The following is a 20,594-nucleotide window of genomic DNA, read 5'->3' as shown; positions in this document are numbered from 1 at the left end:
TGGTTTTCTTCATACAGACCAGACTGTACTAGAAGCATCACAGCAGACAGCGCCACCACAGGCAAGAACGAGGAACTGCACACATTTCAAAAAGGTGCTAGAATGAAGACTATATTGGGATAGAAGCTGTTTATTAATTGTATGTACACAGTGTCGTGAGACAAGCGATGTAAGGATGTGGCTTATACTCTCACTAGGCACTTAGTACATCCCTGGGACTGATCCAGCCATGTAAAGCGTTCAATAGCTGCATACAGAGGAGTCCAGCATAATCTAGGCCACGCGCATTGAAGCATGTAACTGTTGGAGGCCGCATGGGTCTTTGATGCCGTGCATAAGCAACTATTCTTTCCCTTTGGGACGTGGGTACGAGTGCAACACATAAACCCGTTCATGGGAACTACTATCACGGGTATATTGAATAGTCGCAGCTGGGGAAAAGATGAAGCAGGGCATATCTGTACATTTATCCCATTCTCCCAGAACAAGCTTCATCAACATCAACCAACAAGAGCATTTTATTCCTACTCTGCCAGTTGGGAAGCTTCTTCCTCATACTATAGAACTTTCAGTCTGTGGTGTCCCGATGTCTCTATTTCCCTCCTCATATCACCAGGGGCAAATTTAGGCATAATGGGGCAGACGTATTCAGCCTGGAGAAGAGAATCTGGAGATACAGTGAAAGGAGATAACACACCAGCCAATGAACTGTGTTTGAAAATGACAGTTGGGATTTGATTGGCTGTTTCTATATCTCCTTTTGCCTGATCTCCACTTTATCTCTACTCCAGGCTTAATACATCTGCCCCATTATCGGTTGTCCCCATTAAGCCAAGTTAGGGCTTCCGGATTAATGAAGCAGCACTAAGCACTAGATAGATATAAGCTACATTGAGCAAATAACTCCTTGTAGGACTGGTGGAAAACATTGGCAATATTAAAGAACACATTTAGGTTTTCTAATAGTTAATATCATAACTGGTGAAAATAATTTTTTTTTAGAATTTGTAAAGAAAACAAACAAACAAAAAAAACACCTCATATCAGCTGTCATAATGTAGGTGACCTTTAGAACTATGCTCCATTGTGACATCACAGTTACCGATGACATCACACAGCTGCTGAAGACACAGAGTCTCAGATGTGATATACAGTTCTTATTGGAGGTCACAGTTGCGATTTGTGCAAATTTGTTTTTGCGATAGTGCAAATTTGTTTGTTCTCTAAGAGCCCTAGTCTTGTCTTTGGACATAACATGGGTCCTATCAAGAGAAAGAAAGCATGGATAAAGAAAGGAAAGAAAATGCAGAGGAGAAGGAAAGGGAGCAGGAAAATAAAGCAGGCAGTGAGACACATGAGAAGAAGAAATGCGCCAATGGTAGCAGGTGTACAGAGAGGCTGGAAGAGGTTAGTAGCCTTTATGACAAAGAAAAGAGATCAGTTCCTTAAATCATGTCGCAGATGTCCCAGATTTTGGCAAGTGAGAAAAAGGAGAAACATGGCTATTGCTGAAGATCCAGGGGAAGGATGCAGCCATTGGGCAGGCCAGACAAACTTGCCAGAGGAAAAGAGGTGCGATAAGAAGTTAGGCAAAGTAGCTTGGCAAAGACACTGGAATAGATTTGCTGGTTTTATTAAAGAGAAAAAGAGTCAATTTATAACAGCAATTGGCAGAGGACAACCAGACACCCTACCAGGTCAGCAAGCTGCAGAGGGTCCGCAAGCTGCAGAGGGTCCGCAAGCTGCAGAGGGTCCGCAAGCTGCAGAGGGTCCGCAAGCTGCAGAGGGTCAGCAAGCTGCAGAAGGTCAGCAAACTCCAGTAGAGAGCGTTACTGTCCCCTTAACAGTGGGAACATTTACTTTCCACTCGCTTCTTGGAAAGGGAAGTTACGGCAAAGTGATGCTCGCCAAAGACTCTGTTCATAAGAAAAGAGTAGCAGTTAAGATCCTAAAGAAAAGAGCACTCATTCAAAGTGCAAAGAACAGAGCATCACTGGAACGGGAGTACGTTATGACCGAGTGTCGGGTACTTCAGGTGGCACATGAGAGTCCTTTCCTGACCCGTGGATATGCAGCCTTCCAAACAAACAGCTATCTTTATTATGTAATGGAACTGGCTGGCGGAGGGGACCTCTTCGATTTTGGGGTCAGGAACATACTGAAACCATCGGCAATAAAATTTATTGCCGCAGAACTGGTCTGTGGATTGCAGTTCCTGCACTCCAGAGGAATAATCCACAGAGACCTAAAACCTGAGAACGTATTGCTGACAAAAAGTGGACATGTAAAAATCACAGACTTTGGTCTGGCCATGTTGAATGTATATGGAGAAACCAAGGCCAGTATCACTGTTGGGACACGTGGCTATAAGGCTCCAGAAGTTTTATTAGGTGCATCAATTAGTGCAGGCGTGGACTGGTTTGCATTCGGTGTGATATTATATTTGCTCACCCTAGGAACGCACCCTTTTCCTGGAAAGGATACGTTAGAGATCAGGAGAAGTACCCTTAAGAAAGAACCGTCGTACGCAGGTATTACTGGTTCCGCAACAAAGGACATTATATCCCAACTCCTGCGCAAGGACCAGACCCTCCGGCTCGGGGTAAACGGCAACGTGCGAGAACACCCCTACTTCTCTTCAGTTGCATGGCAAAACGTAGAGACTGGAAAATCAGCGTCTCCACTCAAATGGTACATGTGCATGGCAAAAGTGCATGGTACAGTTCAACAATGTCCCCTGTCTTACAGCGAAGCCTACAAAAAGCCGATTCCTGCCATTGACCAAAGCCTCTTTGACGACATTCAATTTGTGTGCCCTAAATGGGCTAAAAGCTATCATAACGTGCCAATGGAGCTAGATACCATATCATCAGTTAATGGCGACCTGCACGACAAAGAATAGACACCTGTTGCACCTGCTGCCTGCTCCGTCCTCGACTACTTCTCCGGAGATGTACCGTGTTCCACCTGTCGGTACAGTTCTGCCAACCGACTCTAAGCAGTCACGACTTTCCTGGTCTGTAGTTTGGTCTGAACTACAAGGTCATCTGGGGATTAGGGCTACTGGCGACACCCCACAAAAAAAACGACACAGCCACCTCATGGGTGTGTTGGAAGAGCTGTTAATTATTTTTGAAAGGTTTATAGTTACAGTTACACCCATCTCATTGATAAGAACTAAGCTGGGTACACCTTAGTTCCTGCCTCAGCGGAGCTTACAATCTACAAGCCACATGTAATTTTTTTTTTTGGGGGGGGGGGGGGGGGCTATTTAACCACTTTACCTCGCCTGGAAAGTGGAGAAATATTTAGCTTCATTCACAGCTATGAAAAATAACTATACAACTGGAAAAATCCCCCACATTCCCCATGCAGGCCGTTATATTCAATCTTCTAAGTATACCAGATAAGGAATATATGGCTGCCATAATACATACTTCCAAAACATTTAACAAGATCTGGTCTCCATGCCGACTTCTCCTCCACCACCCCCCTCCCTCCCTCCCGCCACACACTTTGGGGTAGATTTATTATAGCGGCGCCTATCGCGCCGCTGAAACAGTTCCTGCTTCGCCTCATTAGCGAGGCGAAGCAGGAGGGGACACCGACAAGATCGACTAAGATCTTGCCGCCGGAGTGGGGGAGCGCTAACTCCCCCCTCCGGCGATGTCCCTCCTGGAGACAGCGCATCAGTTAATACTGATGCGCCGTCTCCTTCCCCCCCGGCCGTCTGCGCATGCGCGGGATCTCGCTAGTCTCGCGAGCTCCCAGCGCAGCTCGGCCCCAGCGCTGTCCCTGTTGTTAGGTATAGGCATCGCCGTCTGCAGCTGGTGAAGTCGACAGCTGCAGGCGGCGGAACGGTCAGCGATGCTGACCGTTCATAAATCTGGCAGGAGGCAGGGGCGCAGTGCAAAACATCGCCCCTGCGCTATGCCTCCTGCCCCACACCACCGGCGTTAGAGTAAACGCTCGGCGGGTGTGAGATCAGGGGAAGCGCTATCCCCTGCTATAATGCACGGGGATAGCGCATATTCCCCTGATCGACGTTTAATAAATCTACCAGTTTGTTTCTTTGTTTTTTCTCTCTTTCCTTATGTCTTCTCCTTCTCAAGCTTCTCTTGGTTCTATTGTCTTTGACAATAGTCATTGTGAGATATTTTCCCCTTATCTTTTAATCTAATAAAACTGGATCTGACTTATTGTGATATTACTGCTACTGTATTTTGTTGTGTTGTGTGGAATATTATGGCGATTCATTTAATAAATTGTATAATAAAATAAACACACACCTAAATAACTATAAATGTAATGGACATGGAAGGTGGCCCCTCTTAGCTTTGGGCCCCATAGCAGCTGCACCCCCCCCCCCGCCCCTATAGTAGCTACGCCCTTGTATAGAATACATGGAACTGACAGGGAAGGTGGCCTGTTTCAGTTCTGTGACCCTTCTGCTACATACAGTGCCTGTTTGGCTCTCAGTCTACCTGCTACCACTATTCCCCACTCATATCACTACTATGTGCTGCTGGGTACCCTGCTCCTTCTGATTTAACTCTGCGCACTGGATCCCAGTCAGGCCGGCTGCACATAACACTTTCTAAAACTTATGTGCAGCCTCTGGGCGGGGGACACTGCAGGGGCAGTGACAAGCAGGCAGCGAACACAGCGGTAGCGGGCAGGGGACGCCTGTGAACGGAGAGCTGGGCAGGACAATCAGGGAGCTGCAAGGAAAGAAAAAAAACCAATACAAATGAATGGGCAGCCAGTGATTGGCTGATTGATCTCAGCCAATTGCTGATTCATTTGATTCAGCCCATTAATTTGTATTGGGGTGTTTTTACCCCCTTGCAGCTCCCTGATCCCCCTGCCCAGATCACCGTTCTTCCCCCAGCCCCCACTGGCTCACCGGCATCCCCCGCCCACTGCTCCACCTGCCTGGCTCACTAGCGTCCCCTGTCCGCTGCCTCTTTGTCCGCCTCTCCCCCTGCAGCTCCCCGGGAGTTGCATATGATAAATCACATTCAAAACATGGCACATCAAGTGCCTAATCGTGTGTGACCCCTCCAGTGGGGAGCTGCAGGGTAAATCAGGTCTAACTTGGACAAGTTGGACTAATGTATGGGGGCCTTTATCCTGTGGCCTCCTGCTGCCTCTATTTCCCTATATCACTACTCTGTTGGGGACTCTGCTCCTTCTACCATACAACTTTCAGCCTCTGGATTCTTGATGCATGAATTCCACTCCTGCTGCTTTACTTTACAAATACAAGACTTCAACAAGTACAGCTGGCTCAACTCCTGAAATACTCTGTGTTGCTGTGCATAGTCTGATAATCCAACTGGCCTAGAGTCAATCTGGTCTCACTAAATTACAAATTGTGACCACACCTCTGGCAAGGGATAAATAAGTCATAAAGCAGGTGATCTCTCTGCAATTCCAGGCCCGAGAGCCCCATTCCCTGGACCACTGCTCACCTGAGTACGTCCATCTCATCCCTGAGGGACTGCGCCTCATGAGCCAGCCCGGTTAGATCTTGGTTACGCATGTGCAGATCCTGAACCTCCCGATCCAGTTCCTGACATCGCTGTCTGTAGTCATCTCTCGCGCTCTCCAGCCTGAAGTAAGCCCAGAAACATCACAAGTTACCTTCTATGCGGCCTCACAGAGATCTTCCAAAGCCACTGGGGGCACATGGACAGCCATTCATTCTGGACATTTAACCCCCTACAGTCATTGTTTGTTTCTGTTTAGGGAGCGCTCCCATTACCGGTAGTTTTCCTCCTGCAGTTGCTCGATCTGACTCTGCAGCAGAAGCAGCTTCTTGCCAAACACTGGTGTCCCCATGCCCTCCTCCGACTGTTCCTGCTGCTCCTTCAGGTTTCTGTTTTCGCTCATTAGACTCCTCTTCTCTTCCATGAGCACCGACACCTGATGAAGCAAATGGGGGGGGGGGGGAATCGGGCAACACAGGAGGGAGAGGAGCAAGGCCCACAGTGTAAGAAGGGTTAATAAAGAGCACATAAGTAAGGGGTTAAGAGGAAAGTGGTAGTAACAAATATGGGGTTCCCTACCAAATCCTCAAACAATGGATCGGCCCAAAGACTATGAACATAGTAACCGTTATCTCTGCGGGACATTGTGGCAAGATACAATTCTCAGCAGCGCTGGCTGGTCATGTGACAGGGCGAAGGATCCAAGATGCAGCGGGGTCTGCAGGCAGTCCATGCACAGAGGGGGTAGAACAGGGAACGTACATGCAGCAATCTGCAGACTCTTCACCCCCCTTCCCCCATGTGTTCCACAGGTTTAGATCCCTACCATACTTAAAGATAATAAAAGACTCTGTGCCTATAGCACAGGTTCTCAAACTCGGTCCGCAGGACCCCACACTGTGCATGTTTTGCAGGTCTCCTCACAGAATCACAAGTGAAATAATTTGCTCCACCTGTGGATCTTCTGAAATGTGTCAATAAGTAATGATTGCACCTATCGGGTGACCTGTAAATTGTGAACCGTGTGGGATCCAGAGGACCGAGTTTGAGAACCCCTGGCTTATAGGTTCGGACTATGTATACCACTCTATGGCTTTTATGTAAACTGGTTTGAAACAGTCTGGAATGAATGATGAATGGATCTTTCCTGAGCCCTCCTGACTGGATCATTTAGTAAACGGCAGAAGGACACAGGCTGGTTACGCAGATAAGAACACACAGGCGAGGCACGTTTCAGCATCACGCTCCCCCCCCAACACAGCGCTGCAGGGGGTGATGCTCAGGGTTAAGTGGCGGCTGGCAGCTGTGGCAGACATGCAGGAGGTTATTGTTAGGGGGATGCAGAAACAAGGCAGGGATTAAACTCACCCACATCTCCGGAGAGGCCAAACCAACCTCAGCTTAAAACCTTTTTAGAGGGTGAAATCACTCAATGAAGTGGGAGATTTAGAAGCCCGATCACCAAAGGACAGACACCACACTGGGCGATTTCTGTACAATATACGGGTATTTACACTACCAATACTCGCCATTAATGGCAGGACTGGTCTTTATTATAATAGAAATCCCAGTATGAGTGCAACAGAAAATCAAATAAAATTGCCAGTATTCATATGTTACTGATGATGGCAGATGTCGGACTGCGAGCCGGATATATACTGGGTGACATTTATACACAGCGGTAAAGAGGGCGAACCAACCTATTTCCATCTAAAGCAGGCAGTGAAGGTAGTGAGCGAAGATTAGTCTGCGCTCCCTGCTCGTACCATGGGGGTGTTTTCTGGGGATCCCCCAGGTGTTGGAAGGGAGGGCCACTGACAGCAGCGGCCCCCTTCTCCCCGCAGCCGTCACATCGCTGAGAGAGTCCTGGGCTCACTCATCACTGCGAGCAGGGAAAAAAGAATATATAAATAATTTGATGGTGAATGATGATTTTTCCTGTGTGCACGGCTGAATCAATATCAGCTTTATTGGCCAGGTATACTTGCGTATACTAGGAATTTGATTTGGATTGCTGTGCAACAGCTGTTTAGGTAACAGTGAGAGTACAGATATACATAACACATACAGGTATATGCTCGATGTGCCCTGGGGATTGTAGATGCAGGGAACATAAGGGATGGCCATCGACGATTCAAAATCATCGATGGTTCATGGTCGATGTCGAATACTTTTGCCATCGATGGGGAGAACCAGAAGGTTTCCCTCCATCGATGGAATAGCATAACAATGTTTGGTACTTATGTATTATCTGGGCTCGCATGGAGTTGATTTTATATAGTGTGGCGAGCACAGCGAGCCATCGTGCCCGAAGCGTGGCAAGCGCAGCGAGCCCCGCGGTCTCATAAGAAAAACGGGAGCCCAGATATTACATAAGTACCTTATGTTTTTCTCCTCCCCCGACACCTGTGAAGCCCCGCCCCCTGTGTTTTGTTTGGCCCACATGCCAATCAATGAAATACAAATAATAAAATATTGCGCTCAGACCCTAAAAATACAGGCTGGATTCACCATCCTCTTTTTTTGCCATTTGTAGATACTTGGGGGCAGATTTATTAAGCTCGTGAAGTGATAAAGTGTCTAGTACTTTATCACCGGTGTATGAAGCAGTAATAAGGGAGGAGAAGTGATAAAATGCCTAGTCCTTTATCACCGGCCAATCAGTTCCTGGCTGTCCCTATTTAAACCCAGCCTGTAACTTAACAGTCAGGAGATGATTGGTCAGTGATCAAGTACAAGAATCTTTATCACTTCACTGAGCTTAATAAATCTGCCCTCGTAACCAATCTACATTTTAAGAAAATATTTTTATAACGTGTATGGTCTTTAAAAACACTGTTCTTATACTAATTCGCCCTAATGTGGTGGGTGAATCTCCGGTGAGAGGGTAGATCCTTTAGGGACATCAGCTGTGTGAATCAGTACGGGAGCCCTGTCTTCCTTTGTATATAAATGTCCCCAGATATAGTCACAGCACCAAAGCTCCAGCACAGATATATAGGGTTATTGTATAGTCAGCACAGTATGTGCCCTCCCCACAGTATAGCTAGGTCAGTATACTACAGTATACTGTACTATACAGGGTGGCTGTACTTGGGGTGCTAGTGTACTCGTTCAACCCTAAAAAGGGGGAGATCAACAGTATGCTGGTTAGGGGAGTCACAGCCCAGCAAATGCAGAACACGCCACCACCACAAACACATGTGCAGTTCTGAGTAGTAACGACCCGCACCATCCCATCACCACCATGGCTGTACCACATGCTTGGCGTTACTCGCAGTGCAGACATACCTGCAGTTCCAAATCGTGATAACGCTGCATGAAGTCACTTTTCTCATCTGTGTCCTCACTAAGGAAGTAATATTTACGTGACTGGAAGAGAGAAGGTAACATGGGAGAGAATGAATTAAGGGAAGGCAGGGGCAGGAGGAAGGAGGGAGCGTGCAACAGGTGGAGGGAACGAACAAGGATGTGCGCAACAGGCGAAGGAGACTGAGTGCAACCAAGAGCGCAAGAGACAGAGGAGGAGGAGGAAAGAAGTGTGGTGATCACATTCAGAGGAGATTTAAAGTTAGAGAAAATTAGGCCTAAACCTCTACCCATCCTTAGATGGGGTTTCCACGCACACACCACAGGGTATGCTGCTTAAACAATGAACCCCATCTCCGATAGATACCATCCTCTTCTGCACTGTTGCACTAGATGCCACGGAGAATATAATACAAGTCAAAAAAAAATTTGGCAGCTCAGACAACACAGAAAGGGAGAGGACAGCAGTCTCTGATCCGGATAAGTAGCACTGCTCAGCGATCATGAAATAAGATCCGGCGTGTAAGCTGCGAGTAAGACCGATGGCTCTCACCTGACTGTCATAGTTCACGTAGCTGTCAGCTGCCACTGTGTCAGTGGGGTCCTTGCTCAGGAGCTGTAGGGGTTGAAAACGCACCCATAACATGTTGTATTGGTGGCATTTTAGTATCACCAAAATCACAGATCTTTAAATATACCAAAATGTGGAGTAAAACAAAAGTGGTAAGGTGGTACAGTATTTATGGTCAATGAAGCTAGTCAATACAACGAGTCCTTGTCTCTCTTCTCCACCAACCTATCAGTGGCAGGACTACTGTGATCACACCTACCTCCTGTATGGATTCCATTACAGCCTGCTGGACGGACTCCCCCAGGGTCATAATCTGCTGGATGTGCTCTGGGAGGGGAGGACACATAACAAAATATCAGGCAACAGCTCAGCAATATCTAAGGCCAAACACCAAGGCCACCCCTCTGTATTAAGTAGCAGTAGCCATTCTAGGCTTGATTCGGAGGTGGACACGCTGTCAATGTGTTAGTCTAGTTGCACTGCACATGCCTCCCGATTGTGTCTGTACAGAGTCGCTGTTGTGATTTGATGCACACACAGGGAGAAGTGGGTATTCCTAGGTGATGACTGGGAGAGGTCGTAACACACACACACAGATGTACACCATGTAGCGGCACTGGCAATGAGCAATTTAGGAACTCTGTGTGCTGAACCAAAAGACATGAGGACTGCAGCCTATACGCCTCTGGTTCCGGTTCCGGTTCCCATTGATACTGAATTTGCCAGACATCTGCCCTGAAGCGTCAATGTAGTTACACAGTTCTGTTACAACAAGGCAATGCGCTCTGCTCACCTTCCTTCTTGTCGCAGCTGATGGCACAGCCCAGCACCAACTGAACCATTTTCCTGAGTTCAGCCCTGTTTGAAAACTCCCCGATCAGCGCAATGTCCGGGATGTGATCTTCAGACACCGGGTGTCCTAGTACCTGAGAGAGGGTGGGAGGGAGACTGTGATAATGTACAGCATCTGCAACCTGTAATCTCTCCAGTTGTGGTGGAAAGACAATCCTAGTATAACTTGCTAATGGATGGCAGGCTACACCAGACTTCTGCTGAACAGTAGAAGAGCAGGCTTACATGCAATGCTAGGAGGAGTGGGATGCCCCTCCCAGCGGAGTTCTTGGGGTGGTAGTAGTGGCAAGTAACATTTTAAAAGCAGCAATTCCAAATATCCACAGACACTCACCGCTCTCAGCATGTCATGTAACAGTAGAGGTGAGCTCACAGTACATAGACTTACCATACTATCCCTGTCAACGGAGATGCTCAATGATTACACAAGTTCTGTGGCTGATTAAACCCAGGTTTAAAAGTCAGCTAGTTACAGACTCTGGGTAATTAGGGTTCCAATTTAAAGAAATATGGTAAGCCTATATTTAGAGCTCAGAGGGGTTTTCCAGAGCCTCTCTGCTCACCATATACTGTGACTGTAGCTGCTAACATTCTCAGCAGCAGACAGAAGAAACAAAAGGAGGGACAATTTAAATGACTGGATGTGTTATCACAGTAGGTCACAATTATCCATTTTACAACGCAAGTCTCTTATGCTCATTGGATTGCTTTCATTTATTTTAGTCTGGGGTAAAACGAGAAACGACAGAACATGACAGTATGGTCCATCTTGTCCTAAACGCTTTTGGCCCTATTAGAGACATACTGTAGGTATATATTCAATTGATGTCTCAACTGCCGTCTTGTCGAAAAAGACGGCAGTTTTAGAGTAGAATAGATTCCGACCTATTCAATGCTAGCTGGGTTTTTTTCCCCAACAGGTGGGAATGTTCAGACCTGCCGGAAACCAGGTGGATTGGCGGAATAGCTGCAAACCCACCTGACAAAAATGCAGCCAAATGCGACATGTTTGGGCCACGTTTCCGGTAATCTCAATAAGACATGAAAAGAGGTTGGATTGAGGCCAGGAGGACGGCGCCAGGTGAGTAGCAGCAGCTTACACGGTGCCGTCCTCCTGTCAGCCGCCTCCGGCGCTCACCCGGACCCATTGCCAGCCTGGTGATCAATCAGTGGCTAAATCCGACATTCAGATTTGGCTGCTCATTGAATAGCCCATGTCGGATCCATTCCGACAAAAAAATGTTGAAATGGATCAGACTGGAATTGAATATACCCCTTAGACTTATAACTAACATAATTGTGTAAAATAAGCCATCATGTATAAATCACATACCACATTAGCAAAGTAACTCCCAAATGTAGCCCTAAACCAGCTATACGGCATTTCTAAAGGAATTAGCCTTTGATGCATTTAATTAGCCAGTGAGAGGAGATAATGGGCTTACACAGGCCTGGACATTTCTGGGACTTCACAATGAAAGCTATAAGAATAGGTACAGGACGGTGGGTATTTCTAGAAGCAATATAAGACAAAGGATATTAATAAAAACAAGAGAGGTCTGGTGCATTTAAGTCAGCTGACATTTTTATCCAAGGTCCGGAGTACGCAAAAGAGGAACAATAGCCGAACATCCCACTCAGACAATGACACAGACATGAAGATGTTCCACTGTGGAAAACGCAGCCGCTTCTTGTGAACACTAGATGGCACACTTTAATATTGTTAAAAAAATAAAAAATAAAAATATATAGCACTAGTCTGCTTCCTATTGGTCACACGGACTGGAAACATCAATCTCCCTGCCAGCTATTCCCTACAGTACAGTATGGCAGCCGGCCACCACAAGAACTTTTTCTGCTTTTATCTGTGTTAGTTCCAGCTCCCTGCCAGCCCATAACAGTGCACTGCTGCTGTGCGGCATTTGCTTGCCGTACGGACACTGGAACATGGCCAAGGGAACATAGTCCGTCGGGATAAGGATATTCAGACTTTGATAACAGGTTACAACGCAACAACCTACAATCCACAATATCTGTTACAGGATCTCCCTTACAAGGCAATCGAGAAATCCCGGCCAGATCCTGATTTTGCACCACTTGGGCGTGAGCTCACAATTTTTAGACCAAAACAGGACTCAAGTAGCTTGATACTGATGCAGTAATAATGATCTACTATTACATTACAAAATATCATACGGCACAGCCTCCTCAATTGTTTTACACTCCGGTATGAGCCTATAATGAGAGGAGATGAACCTTTATAGATGACACTCCAGTAGCGACAGGCAAAATCGCATTATGCAAAGATCTAGAAAGTGGTGTAAACATTATTGGGTACTTGTTTCCTAGCACGGCCACAAATCTTGGCCATCGGGGGTAATTTTAGTGGCCTGCGACGCGACCGACGCCCCCGATTTTTCCATTGAAATGCATTGAAAACAGTGAAAAACCGGGTCGGTCGCGTCGTGTGCGGCTAAAAATGCTTAAATGGTCCACACGCGATGGCCGCGATTTCCCCATAGGGAACAATGTTAAATGGGTAACTTTACCCCCGATGACCGCGATTTCCCATAGGAAACAATGTTAAATGGGTCAATTTACCCAAATCATCATAGGGAACAATGGTAAATGGGCCAGAAAGCCCAAAAAACACCCCTGAACATTGACATGTCCCCCCAAAAGTAGTTCACGCCACCCCGCGATGAACGTGAACCCGAAGCGTGGCGAGCGCAGCGAGTCCGCGAGGGGCGGCGGTACGCGTCCTCCGACCTTTTCATACCCCCACTATCCACTAGGGCGTGGAGTTGAGAATAGAATAGTGTAATACCTTCACAGGTAAACGCGTCCCTTCGCGGGCTTCACAGGTATCCGCTCGCCACGCTTCGGGCTCGGTGGCTCGCCACACTATTCTATTCTCAACTCCACACCCTAGTGGATAGTAGGGGTATGAAAAGGTCGGAGGACGCGTACCGCCGCCGCTCGCCACGCTTCGGGTTCACGTTGATCACGTGGTGGCGTAAACTACTTTTGGGGGGACATTTCAATGTTCAGGGGTGCTTTTTGGCCCATTTACCATTGTTCCTATGATAATTTGGGTAAATTGATCCATTTCACATTGTTTCCTATGGGAAATCGGGGTCATCGCGGGTAAATTGAGGCTTTTAACATTGTTCTCTATGGGGAAATCGCAGGCATCGCGCGTCTGGCCCATCGCACCCGATTTTTTTGCGTATGCGATGCCCGCGATGGCCCCGATTTTACCCCAGATGACCGCGATTATGATCGTTGTGGCCGTGCTAGGAAACAAGTACCCATTATTGCATTGCACTCAAAGATACTACTGCGTTTTACAGGCGATGATTACTCAAGGGATAGAAGTGATCAGTAGCAGAAGGCCTTAGCACCAGCCATATACCCGCTGCAGGGATTGCGCCTGACAGACTGATCTCTGGGGGTTATTCTGGTTGATGCGCAAGGCTGCGAATTCGCAGCCTTGCGAGCCAAACAAACCCCGGCTTGCCTGGGCCACCAACCATTCGCAAGGGCATTTCCCTCGCAGGGCCTGCCAATGGATGCTTCACGGTAACATCCATTAGCAGCCTAGGGGGATCGCATATAAAAGTGACTCTCAAGTCCCTTACATATGCATGGCCGCTCGGGAGGAAATGGGTGGGCGGCTGACGTCCGGTGATGTCAGCTGGCTGCCGCCTGCACCATTGGGGCATTTGCACGAGAATGCCCAGCGGTCTCATGGGAATGCCCATAAAAGCTGGGCGTTGCCATATGCAAATGGCCCGGCCCGTCACCCCGTGCCCGCACAAGTGTGTGCATGCACCCAGTGAACACCCTGTTCGCCGTGGCCGCACGCACCCTGCGTATGCGCATCATTGCTCGCACGGGGGGAACGAATGAACCAGAATAACCCCCCTCTGTGTGCGCGCAGGTTACCAGAGCCTGCAGTTCTGCCTTCAGGTCCTTACTACAACACTCAGCCGCCATTCCGTCAGTCTCTTCAGCTGCCAGCAGATGAGCAATAGATTTGCATGTACAACTCAGGATTGCCCACGATAAATTGCAAGATGGACCAGCCGGTTTGCGTGTACAACTCTGTACGGTCACACACAAAGTACAATAGCAGAGGGCATTAGAGATGGCGGAGGGGCAGGTGTACAGGTTTCAGTATCACCTGAGGAGGAGAAAGTGCAGGTGAGGTAAAGGAATGAGACGACATAGAAAAGCCTGGAGCAGAGAGATAACATCCCGATATGTAGAACCCACACCCACAAAGGCGGCACTGTTTGCATTCCTGTATAGGCTGATTCATCCCACAAAATGGCTGCCTCAGCTGTGCTAAGTAGGCAGCTACTAGAAGGGATATTATTCAATCTCACAGGGACCAGTAACATCAGAGACGAAGGGTTCATCAAGATTTCATGTTTACCTGGTAACAAGCCATAAGGCCACTGCTAACACCATTTTATCTTTGTTTACTTCTTCAGGCGGTTCAGGATTTAAAATTCTGCAGTGTGTCATGTGACTACCATGGCAACCACAGTAATTGGACTATGATGAGTGAGCAGAGGCTCTGGAACAGGGGTCCTCAAACTATGGCCCGCTGAGGACATTCATATGGCCCGCCGGGTGATTATGCCGCCGCTGCCTGTCTGTCATTTTTACATGAGAAGGACAGTCATTGGTGGAAGAGGGAGAGCGGGCAGCGCCGGCTAAAGCGCTGGATCATGAGAATTGTTGTCCGGCTGCAATCTAGCTTCAGGAGAGTGAGAGGAACCGAACAGCTCAGCCAGACTACAAATCTCCTCTCCCAGGATTCAGAGGAAGACAGGGCATTTGGGAGGGCCGTCTGAGCGGTGACTTGTGGGCAGTGAAGGTCGGAAGCGGGAGCGCGATGAGCGGGAGAGTGAGTGCAGGAAACGGAGGCATCACAGCGCAGAGGCAGCTTGGAGGAGGTTGGGAGCATTATTACCCCCTGAAGAGGCGAGTCCCATGGTCACTACTTGAGCTACGCTGGTGAGCACTAATTGGGCTGCGCTTGACTGGCTCGCCCTCCCTCATTTTACTAATAGAAATTTGGAATCCCAATGAAAATGTTGATACAATTTACCAAATGGAACTGCCTGAACTGCAGAATTGTGACTCTCTGAAAGACGCATTCAAGTCAAGCAGCCTTCAAAATTTCTATGCATCTCTCCCCTCTGAGACATATCCTCATCTCAGGAACAGATCAAGACTAACGGATGCACACTTGCATCACTTGTTACGACTAACAGTGACAAATATGGAACCAGACATTGGCCATCTCATTAGCCAAAAGCAGGCCCATAGTTCCCATTGAAATACTGGTATGTTTGTTGATTTAACTTTACTTCATTTTAAATATTGTATTTGTCCCCGTTTTGTTTCTTCACTTCAAAATAAGATATATGCAGTGTGCATAGGAATTTGTTCATAGTTTTTGTTTTTACTATAGTCCGGCCTTCCAACGGTCAGAGGGAAAGTGAACTGGCCCCCCTGTTTAAAAAGTTTGAGGACCCCTTCTCTGGAACATCCATTTGAGCTCTGTCCTGTGAACTATAAGCTCCTCCCCCACCCTAGTATCACATGGCATAGTGCAGGGGTGTCAAACACAAGGCCCGCGGGCCAAATCCGGCCCACCAGACCTCTTCATGTGGCCCGCGCAACCGCCGCCAGCCTTCACCTTTTATTCTCAAATTATTATTTTTTTAAACAAGAAAGCCGCCTCTTCAGCACATGCGCGGCAGCCTACAAGCCAGAGAACATCTGCCCTCTAGCGCAGTGCCGCCGGTCGTCAACCCCTCCTCTGCTCCCACCTGCTGTATAGGAGCCAGAGAAAGGAAAGAGCAGGTCCGTCGTGGTGAATGGTGCTGCTGCTGCTGTGCGCTCCAGGTCACTTACTGCTGAGTGTGCACTGCACAGTGACCGGGAGCATGCTGCCCCCCACTCCTGGATAGATAGTGCGAGGAGCGCTACTCACAGGAGGGAGGGGGAAATGCGCCTGTGTGAGAGCGCAGCTGTGTCCTTGGTGGTGGAGCAGCTCAGACTGGAGTGGACGCATCAGAGCGGGTAAGTGTCAAACTCTCTGCCTATGTGTGTGTGTGTGCGCACTGGCACATTGTAGCCCATCATTAATTGCTGTGTCCCATGATAATAAGCAGGACATATGCCCTAAGACTGAGTGCTGCCCCCGTGTGCCCTAATGCACTGCAGTTCACAGCAATAGCAGGAGGGAAATGCTACTGCTGAGTTACAGTGGTATTATTTGGGACATACTTGTATGAAGGACACTATTATGATAATAAAGAGTGGACACATAGTCCTACAGATACAACCGGCCCTTTGAGGGTGATCAAACTGCTGATGCGGCCCCCGATGAATTTGAGTTTGACACCCCTGGCATAGTGAGTCTGCATCTGAGTGGAAGCTATGTGTTTCTCCACCCTCAGAGAGATTTTGAAAAGGAGATAAAAAACATTGGATGACATCCATGGACATTTAGATACAGGCTTAGAAAAAAACTTCACTTGTTATATAAAAGGAAAAATAGGTACTTATATGTTAGTTGGGCGCCCACTATAGTTACTACGCTCATACCCCCACTATCCATGTCGGCATGGAATTGATTTAATATAGTGTGGCGAGCGGAGCGAGGGGACACGTAAAACTAAGCAAGTTGCTTAGTGGGCACCCAACTAACATATAAGTACCAAAAAATTAAATATATGTGTGATTACTACATTACAGTGAGTACAGACAACAGTGCAAATCAGGACAAGAACAAAGGACAGATTACACCTAGGAACCAGAGATTAGTAGAACATGGGACTGTACGACTTCCAAGGTGTTACGAGTTCTGTAATAGCTCTATGGAGGCTCTGCACTCCGTGACTGGAAGATACTCACATCCTGATAATACTCCAGAACACTTTGCAGGATACGTTTCAGGTTGCTGACCTGGTGAAAGATAAGAGAACCAATCAGATCACAGCTAGAAATTCCAGGGGAACATCACCTGTGCATCCAGTCACATTACAGCCTCTATCCAGAGGCACACAATGTTACCCCATTGCTTTAGTAGATAAATACTGAACAGCAGAAATGTGCCAATTTGTTATCTCCTGTGCCAAGAATGTCCAAACTGTGACCCTCCAGCTGTTGTGAAACTACACATCCCAGCATGCCTTGCCACAGTTGTAGCATTCCCTAATAGTAAGGCATGACGGGACTTGTAGTTTCCCTACAGCTGGAGGGCCACATTTTGGACATGCCTGTCCTAGGCCATGAGTAAACCTGGAAGCACTACCCCTAAATATACGGCACGGACTCACCTTCAGCCTCCAGTTGTCATTAGAGTCCATCTTTATCCGCATCAGCCAAGCATCGTTAAACCAGGTGGGGTCTCTGCAAGTGAAAAAAAAAAGCAGCTGAACCCGACTTAATGAGACACAGGTTAAAGGTACATTTATAAGTAGAAGCAGCCATTTTGTGCCTTGAACCAATAATAGCCTACAAGCATGCTAGAAGATTGTGACATCACTGGCAGACATTACAATTAATAAGACTGCAGCAAAACAATTAAACACCTTGAACCTCAGTGATCCGATAAGTCAAATTCTGCACACTAAGGCCCTTATTCTGATTGAGTCGGATGGCCCCGAATGCGTACGGACGGCCGATGGTTGGTGTTTGCGCATGTGCGGAGGCGTATCTGCGCATGTGCAAATGTCTCACACGTACGAACACGGCGTGAGTTCCGTGCAAAAAATGATCGTAAGGAACCATCAGAGCAGGGGCTGGAGAGGGGCGTGAAGTGCTGTTTAGGCTCATTAACATATGCGTACGACCCGCGAGTCATGGTCCTTTAAAGGAAAATGTTGGGCGTACGTATGGTAATGCGGCCGTGACGCACGTGTGGGGGGTGGACATATGGCATAGCCGGATGTCAGCTGACCGCCCATATCCCTGCTTTCATTGGGACAAATGTCCAAGTGGCCTGGAGCACTCGGTCCATCATTAGATGGTCGGCGACCATCGAAGGATGGGGGAGGTTCCCACAGATGGAGGAGGTGTTCACATGAAACATCCACTCGCGGTCCGTTCGGTCGGCGTCTTACCGCATTCGGACGGTGTGAGCGATCTGTACGGTAGGCGAGGCTAAGAACCCGATTCAACTAGAATAAGGGCCAAAGTGCTGCTTCCATAGTCTATAAAGAACCTGCAATTTAATTGGCGTGATGGGTTATGTAAGTTTACACTCACATGAGCTTCAAGACCTGGGCAATCGCTACCCCACCGGTCAGGTCCTCGTAAGATGTGCAGGGGCCCGACACTTGAAACGTCTGCATCTGTGTGAGGAAAGGAAACGGTATAATTATGCTTAGTCACAAGGGAACCAATCGGATTACAGGCCACCAGAGTCCGTAAAGCAAGAAATGAAGTCATTGTGGAACAAACCATGTTGTGTAATGCAAGGGGAGCAAATGCATTTATTTGGTTTCTCTGTAGGGTCAGAGCCGGCCCTAGCCTAAATGACGCCCTAGGCAAGATTTTGGCTGGTGCCCCCTAGCACCGTCACTAGTTCCGCCTCTGACCCTTCTCCCCTTTCCCAGCACCATCAACCCTCATCATAGCAGTCATCATTTTGGTGCTCCTACCAGCAATATTTTAAATAGAAACAGTGCACACATTCCGTGCGCAGCCCAAACAGGGGTGTTTTCTTGCTGGGAAGGGGCATGGCCACACAATAGTACCCCCAATTCAAATTATGCCACACAGTAGTGCAACTTTATTCACATTATATCATGCGATGGTGTCCCTTATTCACGTTACATCACACAGTAGTACCACTTTACCTTATGTACATTACTCCTCACATTATTTACATTATACCCTTAGAAAAAAATCCTGAGAAAATATTGTATTTTAACCACCTCCATGGCCACACTGCAACCCAGCACAAAGCAGTGTGTGCTGGGCAGCGGAGAAGAGCTGCAGCTGCTGCTGTCACTTAAGGGGAGTGAGACCGGGGCCCCCACTGGGCCCTTCCATCAGACTTTGGTCTGGGTAATTTGTACCCCCTACCCCTTTCTCTCGGCAACCCTGATAACACCACACAGTAATGCCCCTTATACCCCTTTCACACCAGAAATGCAGGGACAAACCCGTTGAATTCAGTTCCCGGGACAAGCAGGGACATTCCCGGGTTTGGACCCATTCACACCAGAAATGTCCCTGCATTTTCTGGTGTGTGAAGGAGGCGGGCAGTCGGCGGGATGATGTTGGGCAGTCTGCGGGAAAGCGGCGGAGGTGGACAGGAGGTGGGGAGAATACTCACTCCGGTTGCTGGTCCACCGCACAGGCCAGGGATCCACACAGGCGGCGGCGCAAATGACAGGACAGGCGGCGGATGAAGATGACGCAGCTCTCCGGCGGCAGTGAGCTGCGTCATCATCATGTCCCGTCATTTGCACCCGCCGCTTGCATTAATTCCCGTCGGACAGGACACGGCAACCCGGGTAAGTATACCCTATACCTTTCACACCAGCCAGGTCCCCGGGAACAACCCTGCTACCTAGCCGGGTTGGATTGCCGGCAAATTAGCCTGGTAATTTGTCCCGGGTACCTTTCACACCAGAGGTAGTACCGGGTTGTTCCCGGACTCAACCCAGGAATTTATGCTGGTGTGAATGGGGTATTACATATAACACACATTATTAATGTCCTTATAACCATAATGCCCCTTACACATTATGCCAACCTTTATTAATGCCCTTCATACACATAAAGACACACATAATGCCCCTTACACATATGTTGCACATTATTAATGCCCTTATACACATGACACACCTAATGCCCATTACACATATGTTGCACATTATTAATGCCCTTATACACGATACACATAATGCCCATTACACATGTCGCACATTATTAATGCGTTTATACATGACACACATAATGCCCCTTACACAAATGCCGAACACTATTGCACAACCAACCCACCTGCAGACAGCACTCGCACAGCCGCTAACACTGTGACCTCTGTCTCTGCTTGGATACAGATGTTTCCTCATACATCTTGCCTCATTAGGCCATGCAGCTCCTGGCCAGTTCTGCTAACGTAGGGTGCATTTTTTGCTGAAAATTCATCTTATTTGCATTGTGACCAGCACACACAAGGAGCTTCCGATGATTATAATGATATGCGACATGCCTATATTCTGTGTGCAACTGTGGCTGTACCTGCATACGGAATGCTATGTTACAGTGATTTCCATGAATACACTATTTCATATGCAGGTACACCCTCACTCACACACAGAATATAGGCA

The 20,594-nt window shown here is 47.9% G+C and overlaps 1 protein-coding gene across 1 annotated transcript in view; it reads right to left on the bottom strand.

Moving 5' to 3' along the window:
* HOOK2 (hook microtubule tethering protein 2) overlaps positions 1-20,594 on the bottom strand; it is a 43,451-nt gene that overhangs the window by 18,804 nt on the left and 4,053 nt on the right. Inside the window, exons 2-10 of the mRNA XM_083185264.1 lie at positions 18,520-18,605; positions 17,589-17,661; positions 17,164-17,214; positions 10,166-10,298; positions 9,632-9,699; positions 9,355-9,417; positions 8,784-8,864; positions 5,768-5,928; positions 5,475-5,615 (exon numbers count right to left, since the gene is read on the bottom strand). Coding sequence (XP_083041390.1) covers positions 5,475-5,615; positions 5,768-5,928; positions 8,784-8,864; positions 9,355-9,417; positions 9,632-9,699; positions 10,166-10,298; positions 17,164-17,214; positions 17,589-17,661; positions 18,520-18,605 — 857 coding nt within the window. The remainder of the gene's footprint in view (positions 1-5,474; positions 5,616-5,767; positions 5,929-8,783; positions 8,865-9,354; positions 9,418-9,631; positions 9,700-10,165; positions 10,299-17,163; positions 17,215-17,588; positions 17,662-18,519; positions 18,606-20,594) is intronic.

The sequence above is a fragment of the Crinia signifera genome, chromosome 4, assembly GCF_055691185.1.
Source record: "Crinia signifera chromosome 4, ASM5569118v1, whole genome shotgun sequence".
NCBI lineage: Eukaryota > Metazoa > Chordata > Amphibia > Anura > Myobatrachidae > Crinia > Crinia signifera.
The sequence above is the reverse complement of the archived record's forward strand: the minus strand, read 5'-3'. Positions and strand labels throughout refer to the sequence as shown.